The 12,674-nt window shown below is 37.1% G+C and overlaps 1 protein-coding gene across 1 annotated transcript; it reads left to right on the top strand.

Moving 5' to 3' along the window:
• The first annotated feature begins 11,115 nt into the window (after positions 1-11,115).
• LOC147492004 (ATP-dependent DNA helicase Q-like 3) lies at positions 11,116-12,105 on the top strand. Its single transcript, XM_086564966.1, has 5 exons — positions 11,116-11,187; positions 11,270-11,347; positions 11,491-11,631; positions 11,723-11,757; positions 11,986-12,105. Exons 2-5 carry the CDS (start codon positions 11,282-11,284, stop codon positions 12,071-12,073), a joined length of 330 nt encoding a protein of 109 aa, XP_086421092.1. The 5' UTR covers positions 11,116-11,187; positions 11,270-11,281; the 3' UTR covers positions 12,074-12,105.
• The last annotated feature ends 569 nt before the right edge of the window (positions 12,106-12,674 follow it).

Genomic DNA, 12,674 nt, shown 5'->3' with positions numbered 1-12,674 from the left:
GAAAATATAAAACATAACTTTTTTTTTTTTCTCTCTCTCTCTCTCTCTCACCGCCCCATTATTTTCGCACTCCTCAAAACCTAATTTTCAGATTCAGATTCAATCAAAGAAAGAAGAAGAAGAAGAAGAAGAAAACAAGGTAATAATCTTTCATTTTCTTTCTAGTTTTTTTCATTCCTTTCTTGATTTAACCACCGTTTCATTTTCTCTCACCGCCATTACGTTTTTTTTTTTTACTATTAATAGAAACTCTCATGAAATCATCTCTTCGAGTTCCAGTACTAGTTTGTGATGATGAGTTGTTTTTGGGTTGGGTTTTTCTTTCTACTTTTAGTAAAAAGAAAAATGTACCGTGTTTGCTTGTTTTTGGGTTGGGTTCTCTTTGATTTGCTTGTTTGTTACTTTTCCATGTTTTCAAATGTAAAAGATGGTAGCTCTGAAATGAACGACTGTTTCACCCACTTGCAAAACTTGATTTACTGCTTCCATTTCAATAATTCAGATATTGAAATGTATGTTTTTAATAATATGTTCTGTTCTGTCTTCTTCCATTTCAATTTTTTTTTAAAAAACACACATTCAAGGCATGCTTCCGTTCAACAGACAATAAAATTACGAAAACGACCCATCACCTAAACTCAGTGGTCTTCATTGCCTCTTCCGCAAATCCAGTATGTTGAGGAAACAAATCCATTGCAGGAGATTTGCCTAAAGAATAAAAAAAAAAATCCATCAGATAAAACTTTCTTGAATTCATATACTCAAAAAAAAATCAAGAAAACGTAACTTGTATCGCACCTAAATCACAAGGGGAATCGCTTCCAAAACTGAGAGATCACCAAAACTACCCTTCTCTTTCAAATATCGACTCAAAAGGTTACAAGTCCTGTGAGAAATTAGATTTGTCATATACTTTCACTTGTAACATGGCTGTTATATGTTTGATTTTGTGACCTTTTTCTGTAAATTGATGGCTGTCTCGTGAGCTCGCTTTGTATGAACTTGAGTTGTTACCCATTACCATCATTCATATATATATCTTGTTGGCTGTTTATCAATAATCATTTGGGAATGTTCGTTTTGTTCGCTTTTGAAATTTGTCTAGTACATTGAGAATGTGGAATGTGGTTTGCATAGTGTCCTCTCACCATAATATTTTCTACCAAAAAGGTCATCGATGATTGTGCAAAAGTCGCTTAGATATTGAGCGACTCTTGTTGGTAAAAGCAAAGTAAACAATGCAGATAATAGCAAACCCCTAAGTAAGGCGTGATCATCTATAAGGGGGGGGGGGGGCATAAATGGTGTGCTAGTGGTTGTTTTAGTTAGTTTAGTTAGTGTCTTAGAAATGGATGTTTAGCTAGTGGTTGTTTTAGTTAGTGTCCACAGCCCATATTTTGTCTCAAGTTGCAAACTTTACTTGGTATCTAATTCCTCTTCTTTGATCCGGTGATTCCTCTTCTTTGATAATTAATTGTTCCTAGTGGATCTCGAGATTTAATTTATGTGTGCAATGAGAGGGTTGTATATGAGCTTATATGAGCTTTGTTCTTGATTTTTGGTTTGCAAGTCGGTTAAGGTATTATCCACAGGTTGCACTTTCAGGTTTTTTGAATATTGTGTCATATCAGTTCAACCATTTATAGAGGTCACTTGTGAGATTGTAAGAAATCCTCCCAGCTAAATATGTCCGGCTAAGCACAAGATGAGTGTATGATTAGAATTCCTAGTTGTGGAATCACATTGACTCTTTGGGACCCAGCTTGTCCTTCAAGATTGCCATTTGAATCTTCCGTTTTTATACCGTGGTAATGCGATAGATTTTAATTCCACTCCCTTATCGTTGGTATTAGCAGATCCCAGTCTCTCACTGTCTTCATATTCTCTCAAACTTCTCTTCAAACTGGGATGCACGATCTAGAGTCTGGCAAATGAATTATTTCAAAACTTGTCCACTTTCAAGAACTGTGGTTTTAGCCTTTGGGGGTTTCTGCTCAAGTCCCTTTTCTCTCTGCACATTTTCCTGTCTTTATTATCTTGATTTTGGTGTCACAGAAAAGTCAAAGCCTTTGTAAGAGCAGAGAAAATATAGCTTTTTTTTTCATGTCATATTACATCATTACAATTAGATTAGACCAAGGTTTTCTGTAGTGCATAACAGTTATAAAGCCTATAAGTTTAAAGCCTTTTATGTTCAGTTTAAAGCCTATAAGTTGGTTAAGTGAATCCTTTATGATGACAGGTACTTTGATTACCTTTTCTACATTGATTTTGAAGCATCTATGGCAGAGCCACGTGCACAAAATGCTCTGGGACATCTGCAGGTATGTGCTTAACCATTTTACTAAAATTTGTTATTAGCATGTGTTCGCCCACATTTGTTATTAGCATGACTAGTGACTCCTTAAACTTAAATATATAAATAATGGTCATTATAATTCAATCACCTATCGATGAACATATTAACCGTAAGATCATAAAGTTGGTTTGGGATTTGTCACTAACTATGAGCAACCATTCACTTAACATGATGCTATTTGCTTTATCCGGGCTTGGCATCACTGCTCAAAGCGTATTACTCATTCATTCATGTATAATAGAGAGCTGAAAATATTTATAAATATGCTCGGATAGTCGGGTAATAGCGTAATATGTAACTAGTACAATAAGAATGTGTAACAAATTGACAAAACTTCGGTCAGATGTTTTGTGGAATTGCTCCCTCATACAAAGGTCCCGCCCAATTTGGTTGGAAAGAAACAACAACTAGAAAGTAAAAGCACTTCTCATATCTTGACCAAATTATCGCAAGCATGAAAAACCTTTGGGGTGCTTTTTTGCTAGATTCTAGAAGTGTGTAGCTTGGGTTTGATAACTTCACATATAGTTGGTTGAGCATAGTATTAGAGTTTTTCTTGTATTATTACGTAAGGTTTCTAAGTCTTGTACACTCTTCAACTCTTAATAAACTTTTTGGTACCGGAAATATGGGGAAAATACATATTCGCACTACTACTGGACTACAATCATATAATGTATAAATCTTATTTATTAGGTCATTAACTTATTACATTGACTAAAGAAACCAAACTACGTTTACATGATAATATCAGATATTAGTGTTGAGTAAATGCTAACTGGTGATCCATACCACAATCGTCAATGATATTTAGTAAGTAGCAAATGTTATATTTGGCTATATATCTACCTTAATTATATGTTAGTGTCTAAGACGAGACATTAAATAGGCGTATTTCTATGTAACCAACTATTTTTCCTATATATAAACAAAGTGAGAGAAGGCCAAAACTAATTAAGCCATACACTCTTTTCTCCTCAAACTTTTCTCTTCATTAGCTGTAATCACAATTTACAATTATCTATCTTATGACCGTGATCGAAAGCATGTTGTGAATTTGTGATCATGAAAGTTAATCCCCCCAACGTTTGAAATCAGAACTCTTTCCTGAAAGTTCTGGAATTCTTTTGCAAGTAAATTTGTGAATTTGTGAATTCTTTTGCAACGTTTGACACAATCCATTTCTTGCAGTTTGAGGTAATAATTTTTCAGTTTCTTTCTAGTTTGTTACATGCTGGAGAAAAAGTATTAATAAGATTTGTATGGATTGAAAAACTATTATAATGTGAGGTTCTCATACTTACCGTTTGGTTCACGGAGACTGATTTGCTATACTCCTAGACGCTCTTTTGCACTTAAGCAGTTTTTGTTTAGTGTATATCAAAAGCGCTACATCTGTCTAGGATATATCTTATTCAATTCATTTGAGAAGTAAGATTTTCACATAAATCCTGAGTTGTTGGTTTCCTACACGTTGACTTAATATGCATTGTTACATTCTGTCGTTGCAGATTTGATAAGGAGCTTAATGAGATGTTGCTATTAAAGTTATTGATTTAGAAGAAGCGTGAGTTTAAAGCTTCGAAATTTCTCTCTTTCCTTTATCCTTTCTAGCTTCATCGTTTCTTATTGAAGTCTCTCTATTAGCAAGAACTACTTGATTCATACATATATGCAAGCTTAGTTTTTAGTATGTAGTTGTGGTTTTGATATGATAATTTCTCTCGTGGTGCTCGAATATGTAGATTAGGTTTGATTTGTTGGCATTTATTCTAGTATGTTATTTAGAATACTAGCAGGAAATCTGTATATGCCTTTGACTTGCTAGGCTTTCTCTCGATGATGTCTCTCTCTTAACAGGTTTTCGCTCACTTTTCTAGAATCGCCAAGAAGAAAGGATTTGATCAGGTCAGTGTTGGCATTATATTGCTTTATTTGAATTACAATGTGGTCTGCTCACTTAAATGAATATTATACTGATATTTCACTCTATATAAGACTCGAGCAAGTATCACACTTGAACCACAGTGATAAGGTTACGGATCTCGGCACACACAGATCTTGGTGCACACACGAATCTCGGATCTAAATCAACAGTGACTTGTAACGGTTCTTTGGGATAATAAAAATATTGTGTATGATCAGAGGTGTCAATTGTTTGTCTCAATCAATCTCAATGCAAATTTTTTTTTGTGGACTAGCTAAGATAGAAACGATTTTAGACAAAATTAGAAAAGGTTGAGGTGTTGGTTTATCGAGTCCACGTAATAACGTATGCAAAGACCTCTTCACGAATTGTGTAGTAACAAAAGCAGTCCACATAATAACAACTCTATATAAGAACCGAGCAAGTATCACAATTTGACGTTGGTGAGTATTGATAGATTTGTTGTTTGAAGTTTTCTTATGTTCGGTGGTGAAACAATGATGAAGTATATGTCGATCGAGGGTTCGACGCGGTGCTGCCTAAGGTGGTAGTATAGCCCAATGTTACGGCAGATTAAATCAATTTTTCTTTGTTAATATTCTTTGTTAATTCTATTTATAGCTATTCCTTTAATATCATAGACTTAGCTAGAATTCGAGAATACTAGTCTTTGCTTGCTACCTAGGCGCTACTGACCGAATTTAGAGCTTACTTTTGATGTAGTTGAAGTCGAAGTTTAGGATTCAACGACTTACACAAAAGCCTTAGTACTCTGCGGTCTATATTCAAGGTTTGATTGTGTATTATGTTGTATCAAATCGATAGATTACACAATGTGCTTGTTCAACCCCACATGTCTAATTTTGCGAGAATGTCTCGCCAATTCAGAAAGAGTGGATGAATGAATTGGACGGACTTGGAGATGTGTACAAACAAGGGGTGGCTGATTTCATTCAATTTGCGATTTGTGAACAACCGCTGCTCGACCCGTGTCCTTGTCCTTGTAGAGAATGTCGAAATGGAAAAAGCTTTGTGTTTGATACAATCTCTAGACATTTGATTAGGTACGGGATGGATAAGAATTATCGTGTATGGGTTTTACATGGTGAGAACCCATGTACGGATCCGTGGTGGAGCCGATTGATTGAAGAAGAAAACACCGAAATTTGAAGGGCTTGGGATGGGGAATTTTGTTGATGCTTCTTATGGAGTGCATGAAGTAGTTGCATGTGATTTGAATGAGGATGAAGAAAATCATATGGGGATTTTGAACCACCACCGTTCTTGAACCCGATTTGGGGAAGAGGTACAACGAATACAAGAAAATGGCAGAACAAAAGCTATACCCTTCATGTGAGGCTCCCCGTTACAACACTTTCGCAATTGTTGACCTTCATAACTTGAAGAAGAAATATGGTTGGTCGGGAACTAGTGTTATGCACTTTTGTCCCTTTTGAGGATATGGTTCCTGAAGGAATCACTTTGCCATCAAAGTACCCCAGAATGAAAGCAATCTTTGAAAGATCTAGGAATGAAAGCCACAAGTATCCATGCATGTGAGAACAATTGTATGTTATCTTTGGAAAGATGATGCTAAGTTAACGGAATGTCGCCGTAAAAGCACCCGGATACAAAGTGAAAGAAGGAAAGATGGGTAAGAAAGAAACAAAAGAGCCGAATAAAGTTTTGAGACATTTTCCCTTGATTCCAAGGCTCAAGAGGTTGTACACTATCCCATGGATAGCTTAACGAAATGACATGGCACGACCGAAGCTACACCTTCTTGGGATCATATCGACATCCCATCGACTCAATCCAGTGGAAAACATGTAAAAGAGTTGGCCTGATTTTGCTTTCGGGAAGGGCGTAATGTTTGGCTTGGAATTGCAACCGATGGTTTCAATCCCCCGTGGAATACAATCCACTAGCTACTGATTGTTGGCCTGTTTACTTGGTACCTTATAATCTCCCCCCTTCTTTATGTATGAAGCCAGAGTTCCAAATGATGTGTTTGCTGATACCTGGGCGGAAGGCACCGGGTCAAGATATCGACGTTTTTCTTCAGCCATTGTATGAGGAGTTGGAACAGTTGTGGAAGGAAGGGGTCTTTGGCTTATGACATGCATAAAAACAGTATTTTACCTTGAGAGCTATGCTAGTGTGGGGTATTCATGATTTTCCTGCTCTTGGAAACTTAGCGGGTTGCATAACACATGGTTACAAAGCATGTCCGATTTGTTCAGATAACACTCAATCGATATATCTTGAGCATGCAAAGAAGATTGTTTACACAAACTATCGCCCTTTCTTCCGTTGGGTCACCCGTTTTTCGGGAGGCAAATACTTGGGACTTAAGACTGAAGAGTTGAACATTGCTCCACAAAGGTTAAGTGGAGAAAAAGTTATGCAGCAGGTGAGTCATATCAAGTATAAGCCGGGTAAAATCCCAACAGGTAGCAAAAGAAGCACATCTGATGTGAATTTGGATGATAGTGTAGATGATGAAGATGTTCAAGTTACAGAGGCTTGGTATAAAAGGTCTATTTTTTGGGATATGCCCTATTGGCCCACTCATAAATCCCGACATGTTGTTGATGTGATGCATACTGAGAAAAATGTTGCGGAACATCTACTAAATTACATCCTAGACAAGAAAGACAAGTCAAAGGATACAAGTAGGTGCGCGAGAAGATATGAGGAAGATGCGAATTCATAGTGGTCAGTGGATGCAATCAGACCCAGTCACAGGGAAACCAATAAAACCGAAGGCTCCATTTGTCTTAACTAAAGACGAAGTTAAACTACGCAAAATTTTGAAGGACTTGAAGCTTCCTTCCGGTTTCTCATCAAAATCGAGCAACATTGTCGCTTTAAATCCACGGGTTTGCTCAGAATGAAATCACATGACTATCATGTCATTATGTGTTATTTGCTACCTGTATTGCTTCAACATGCTTTTCCTAAACATCGTGATCTGCGAAGAGCTATTCATCGGATAAGCTTATTCTTCAACTTGTTGTGCTCTAAAGTCTTAGTCGGCAACATATCCAAGAGGCCAAGTACATGGTTGCGCGAAGCATTGTGCATGCTTGAAAAAAATATTTTCCACCATCGTTTTTGATATCAGCATCCACCTCATGGTGCATTTGGCTGATGAAAGCTTACTTTTGTGGCGTGCATCAAAGGTGGATGTTTCCATTTGAGCGGTATGTAAATTACTTTTACCTTAATATCTTCTCTAGCTTTTTCTATAATTGGATTTTAAAAATTGAAAGTGTATACTTAAATTTCTTGTTCTAATAGGGCGATGAAAGAGTGTAAAAATATTCCCAGCAATAAACGATATGTTGAAGGGTCCATTGCAGAGTCGTATATTATTTCTGAGTCAGTTAGGTATGCTATGGAGTATATGCCCAATTCGCGGGACGGAAATCATAAATCGAAGCGTGTAGCCTTTCTGGATGAAGATGGCGAGTATAGTGATGAAGGGCCTTTGCTCGATGGTAAGACTGTGACTCTAAGTGTTAAACAATGGATTCAAATCGTAGATGGGTCTGTTTTGACTAGGCGTCGAAAAGCTTGATGATTACTACAGGTGTGTTTTTTGACACATTTGGTTTCTAAACCTACTCTAGTACTCTACATGAAAATACTCATGCGTAATTGCATGAACGATTTGTAGTGAATACCTCCTTACAATCTCGTGGTAGAGGAAAAAGGGTTGCAAAGTCGGGTCTTGAGATACAAACAGATTTCATTGTCCGGTTATATAACAAGGTATTGTTTAATTCATCCATTAGTTAAATAGGAAATCTAAAGTTAGTAATATTAGCTTTCTAACTATCGTCTTTTTACAGTTATTGGCTGCAAACGACACCAAGAATGACTTATGGCGATTAGTTGAAGGACCATTACACCAAGCTAAAACGTATAGAAAGTATCGCATCAATGGTTTTGTCTTTTCTACTAGGTCGCATGACGAAACAGTTGTCACACAAGATAGTGGTGTTTGCATGGAGGCAATCACTTCGTTTACGTCAAGTAGGAAAGACAAAAATCCAGTAGATGCATCGACAAAGTGGTATGGGGTTATTGAACAAATATTAGAGCTGGACTATACAGACTTTCAACAAGTAGTCTTTTATTGCAATTGGGTGAAGGTGGAAGACAAGACCAATGGCTGCAAGCTCTGTCCAGACTCTAATTTGGTGTTGGTTAATCTTAATAAGATGAAAAGTGTTGATCAGTATTTTGATGAGCCGGTCATTCTCGCTTCCGAAGCTAGTCAAGTGTTTTATTCGAAGGACTTGAAAAATCCTAATTGGTCGGTAGTCATCCATTCACCGAGGCGATTGACGTGTGGAGTTGACTCACTAGATGTGCCAACTGTTTTCCAATCTACCCTTGAGGACCAACCTAATTTGAAGCCTTTGATGAAGTGCTTAACCTGATTGTAATTGTTGTAGTTTCCAAACTATGATAATGTAATGAAATACTTTTGTTTGGATTGAATCGTGTATATGCTTTTATTTATTCTTCTTTCTCACCTTTCATGATTATATTTTTCAGTACCAGACTACTAATAGACTATTTTGCAATATATGTTAGGATTTCATTTGAAATGGTATCAGTCAACCACAGCCCTAGTGCATCTCAACCTTCCAGTTACGCCTCTCACATGCATCACGACCTTCTACTCAGGTTTCCATCCATCTCAGCCTTCAGGCGACGTGCAAGAATCAGAAAATGTTAGGAAGTTACCTATATTGATTGATATTGATGGTGTTGTCGTTGGTGATAATGCCTCCAGATGGAATACTCGTGCTGGTAGTCTCATTCGAGCTCGTATCCCAGTTAGTTACACTGATTGGAGGCTTGTACATTCTGAATTCAAGGATAAGGTTTGGAATGCCTTAATGGTAAGGTTTACCTCTGATTTTTTTTTTTAATGCATTCTAGACATTTTGAGTTCTAGCTTCATTCACATTACTATATAACTTGTGTTTTACAGCGTGAATTTGAAGTTACAAATGTCGACCAAGCACTAGCTCGTTCACATGCAGAAAAAAACTTTTCTACTAAGTTTAGATATGGAAAATGGGTCTTGAGAAAAGATATATTGAATAAGTTTGAGACCTTGGAAGAACAAATCGCCGCATGCCCAGCTGGCATTGATCCAAATCATTGGGAACAGTTTGTAATATATGAGAACACTTCTGAGGTGATGGCAAGAAATGCGAAGAATGGTGAGAATATAAAATTGAATGATTCTCGACATACACTTAAGGGATAATGATGCCAACACGTTGCATAAAATGGTAGGTGTCTTTCCATAAATTTTAAATTTTTATCACGATATGCTAACAATTGTTTACCAATGTACATGTAGAATAAACAAAATCGACAAGATACACGGACGGGTAGATTGGAAAGCGGGACATGAACGTCGTAATGGAACTGTTTTGGAGAGCCGAGCCCGTTATGTGAGTTTGCATTTCACTTGAGTTCCAACTATAATTTTGTTAAGTCTTTGACATAGTATTTCTCTTTGTAAATGATGCACCTAACTAGTGTGCAGGCTATTAGTTAGTTACTTTGTTATTATAGACAATTTTTTCTTTGGTGATTTACCTTAAGTTTGTACTAACTTGTTAGTTTTGAACTAATTTCCATGGAAAACACTATAGGAATTGGTGGAGGCTGCTCAAAAGAAAAGAAAAAGTGCAACTTCAAGTGGAGAGGGCGGTGCAACTCATCTTGATTTTGATAATGACGAATTGACCGAAGTCTTAGGAGCGGACAAAAGAGTAGGACTCGTGGAATCAGCTCTAACCTCTCTAAGAAGCAATTAAAGCGCACAAGTATTAAGGAAGGTGATGTTAGCACAAGCAAGGTCTTCATCAAATTCTGAATTTAAGGGTGAAATGAGTGAGATGAAGTCCTCCATAGCTAGAGTTGAGGGGGTGTGTTGATGGTGAGTTTGCCTTAAATAAAAACTTATTGTTTTCATCATATATATAATTCTTAGTTTTGTCATTCATTTTGTCAGGATATGCTTAAGCTTGTAACCAACAATGGAATGTCGAATAGTCAACCGCCACATGGGGATACAACACCCGAAACCGATGTTGGCTCCAACTCAGTTCGCCGTCCGTCTCAACAGAATTTAATGAATATGTTTGAATCTATGAACCCTCCTGTGAACCCTCCTGCGAACCCTCCTGTGAACCCTCCTGTGAACCCGCCTGTGAACCCTCCTGCTGAAATGTTGAGTCCACCTCTTAAGGTTACCCTATTAGGTAGAGATGGTGTTCCGGTTGCTAGGGGATATGTTATGACAACCACCCCTAATATTTGCCATGGCGAGAACCGGCCCTTAGAGGGGAGAAAAAGATCTACATCGAGGAAGTCTTGGTTCCCAATGCTCCTATTTATGATGGACCTCAATTTGGCTGCTCGGACCTTAGTGATTTTGTTGAAGGGGGGCCTTTGATTTGGCTTGAATCAAGGTTGCAGTATGAGTAATCTATTGTGTGGGATATGCAAACTTCATCTATTTTGGTTTTTTGAGTATGTTTTTTGTAAGTAATGGTAAGAGCCTTTTGCAAGATGTAAGAATGACATAACGAATTTGTGCACTATAGCTTGTTATGATGGTATGATGGTTTATAAGAATGTTTATTGTCTGAATGTTATATTATGAAAGTTTTTATGTTTATGCAAGGTTGAAGAGATAACCCGAATTTTTAACTCCGGATATTACAAAGTAATGAAAGTCTTTAAAGACCGGGTCCCAAGCCCGGATAAAGGAGGAGGGAGAATGGTGGAACTTTGGAATCGTCCTTGGATTCTTGTAAATCTGTTTTTGGTGATAATGTTGCTGTTTTTAGCAACTCTGCTGGTAAGTTGGCATTGCCTAGTCTGTATAAATATCTTGTTTCATACTTGTGGACTAATGTTTATGTTTGATTTTTTTATGCTAGGATTAAGCCAATATGATGCTAATGGTTCCAAAGCTCGAACGCTTGAGCAATCAATTGGAATTCATGTCATTAGACACGGTAAGTCACTTTGTTGCACTGAATGATTTACTATTGAATAGCATTTCTAGTTCTTGCATTTGGATTGCTTTTGTGATTAACTCACCAATGTTGTCAACTATTGAACTTTATCCCTAACAGTTGGCATTTGTTTTTATTATTAGATTCATGAAGATATTTCCTCTGGTAAACCATCTTTAAGGCTACTCTATGTTACACCAGAGTTGATCGCGACACCTGGGTTTATGTCAAAATTAACAAAGCTTTATACCAGAGGCTTGTTGAATCTGATTGCGATAGATGAGGTATGAACATGAATATTATGCAAGTGTCTTTTACATTAGTTTCCTTATATATGTTTAAATATTCGCTACGCCTTTTGGTTGTATTTTTCAGGCACATTGCATTTCAAGTTGGGGCCACGACTTTAGGTTTGTAATCATGATTCTATCTTTTTGAAAAATTGTAAGCCATGTCTCATTGTAAGCGTGTTTGTGTTTTTTAATGCCTTAACCGAGAGCAAACTCCTCAAGGCTGTTAGAAAATAATAGCTCCGCGTCTCAGTCTTTAAAAACACTGAGATCTGCAATGAGGCTTTTACTTCAATTTTTTAAAATTTCTGCCTAACCATTGCTATCTATTTTATCAATGTCATGCAGGCCCAGTTATCGGAATCTATCCTCCCTAAGGAACCGCCTTCCAGATGTGCCAATATTGGCTTTAACAGCCACGGCTGTTCCCAAGTGAGTTTCCTGATGTGTCCTTTTCCTGGAATGTGTCGTATAGTACGGCTGTTATTGTCCTTATTATTGTATTTTCAAATCCAAATCTTTCCTTATGAAGTAAGTCAAATTGAAGGACACCACTTGCTATCATGCGTTTACCTGAGAAATGCTTACACTGGTCAACAGAATATAAAATTTTATGTGTTGCAGTTGTCTATACTTTGGGAAATTGCACTCGGCTTTTTTTTCTTTACCTAATTTGGAGACAAATTTGTGAACTATCGCATAGTGCATCTTGCTCTATGTAACGAGTTTTTGGGATCATGCATATTCGGTGGTGTTGTGGGTGAGTATAAGGTTGAAAGGATTGCAATCTGCCAAAAGAGTACTATTGTGAAACAAGACAAACTCTGGATTTGAATTTGTTCCAGAATTATCGATGATTTTTTTTTTATGTTGATGAAAATCCTTTTGTACCATCCTATGAAAAAGGCTCTTTCCCGCCAGTAAGCAGACTTACTCAGTAGAACTATGATGTCTCCAATGGTATTCGTGTCCCACTGTATAGATTTCTAGATATACATTTGGATGTTATGATTTTAGGAAGTTGGTATCTGTTCTAT

The sequence above is a fragment of the Coptis chinensis genome, chromosome 6 (assembly GCF_015680905.1).
Source record: "Coptis chinensis isolate HL-2020 chromosome 6, ASM1568090v1, whole genome shotgun sequence".
Lineage (NCBI taxonomy): Eukaryota > Viridiplantae > Streptophyta > Magnoliopsida > Ranunculales > Ranunculaceae > Coptis > Coptis chinensis.
The sequence above is the reverse complement of the archived record's forward strand: the minus strand, read 5'-3'. Positions and strand labels throughout refer to the sequence as shown.

Coding starts and splice junctions, on each gene's coding strand:
- LOC147492004 (XM_086564966.1), top strand. CDS start 11,282: ATGATGCTAATGGTTCCAAAGCTCGAACGCTTGAGCAATCAATTGGAA. Junction 11,348..11,490: donor AATTCATGTCATTAGACACG/GTAAGTCACTTT, acceptor TTTTATTATTAG/ATTCATGAAGATATTTCCTC. Junction 11,632..11,722: donor ATCTGATTGCGATAGATGAG/GTATGAACATGA, acceptor TGTATTTTTCAG/GCACATTGCATTTCAAGTTG.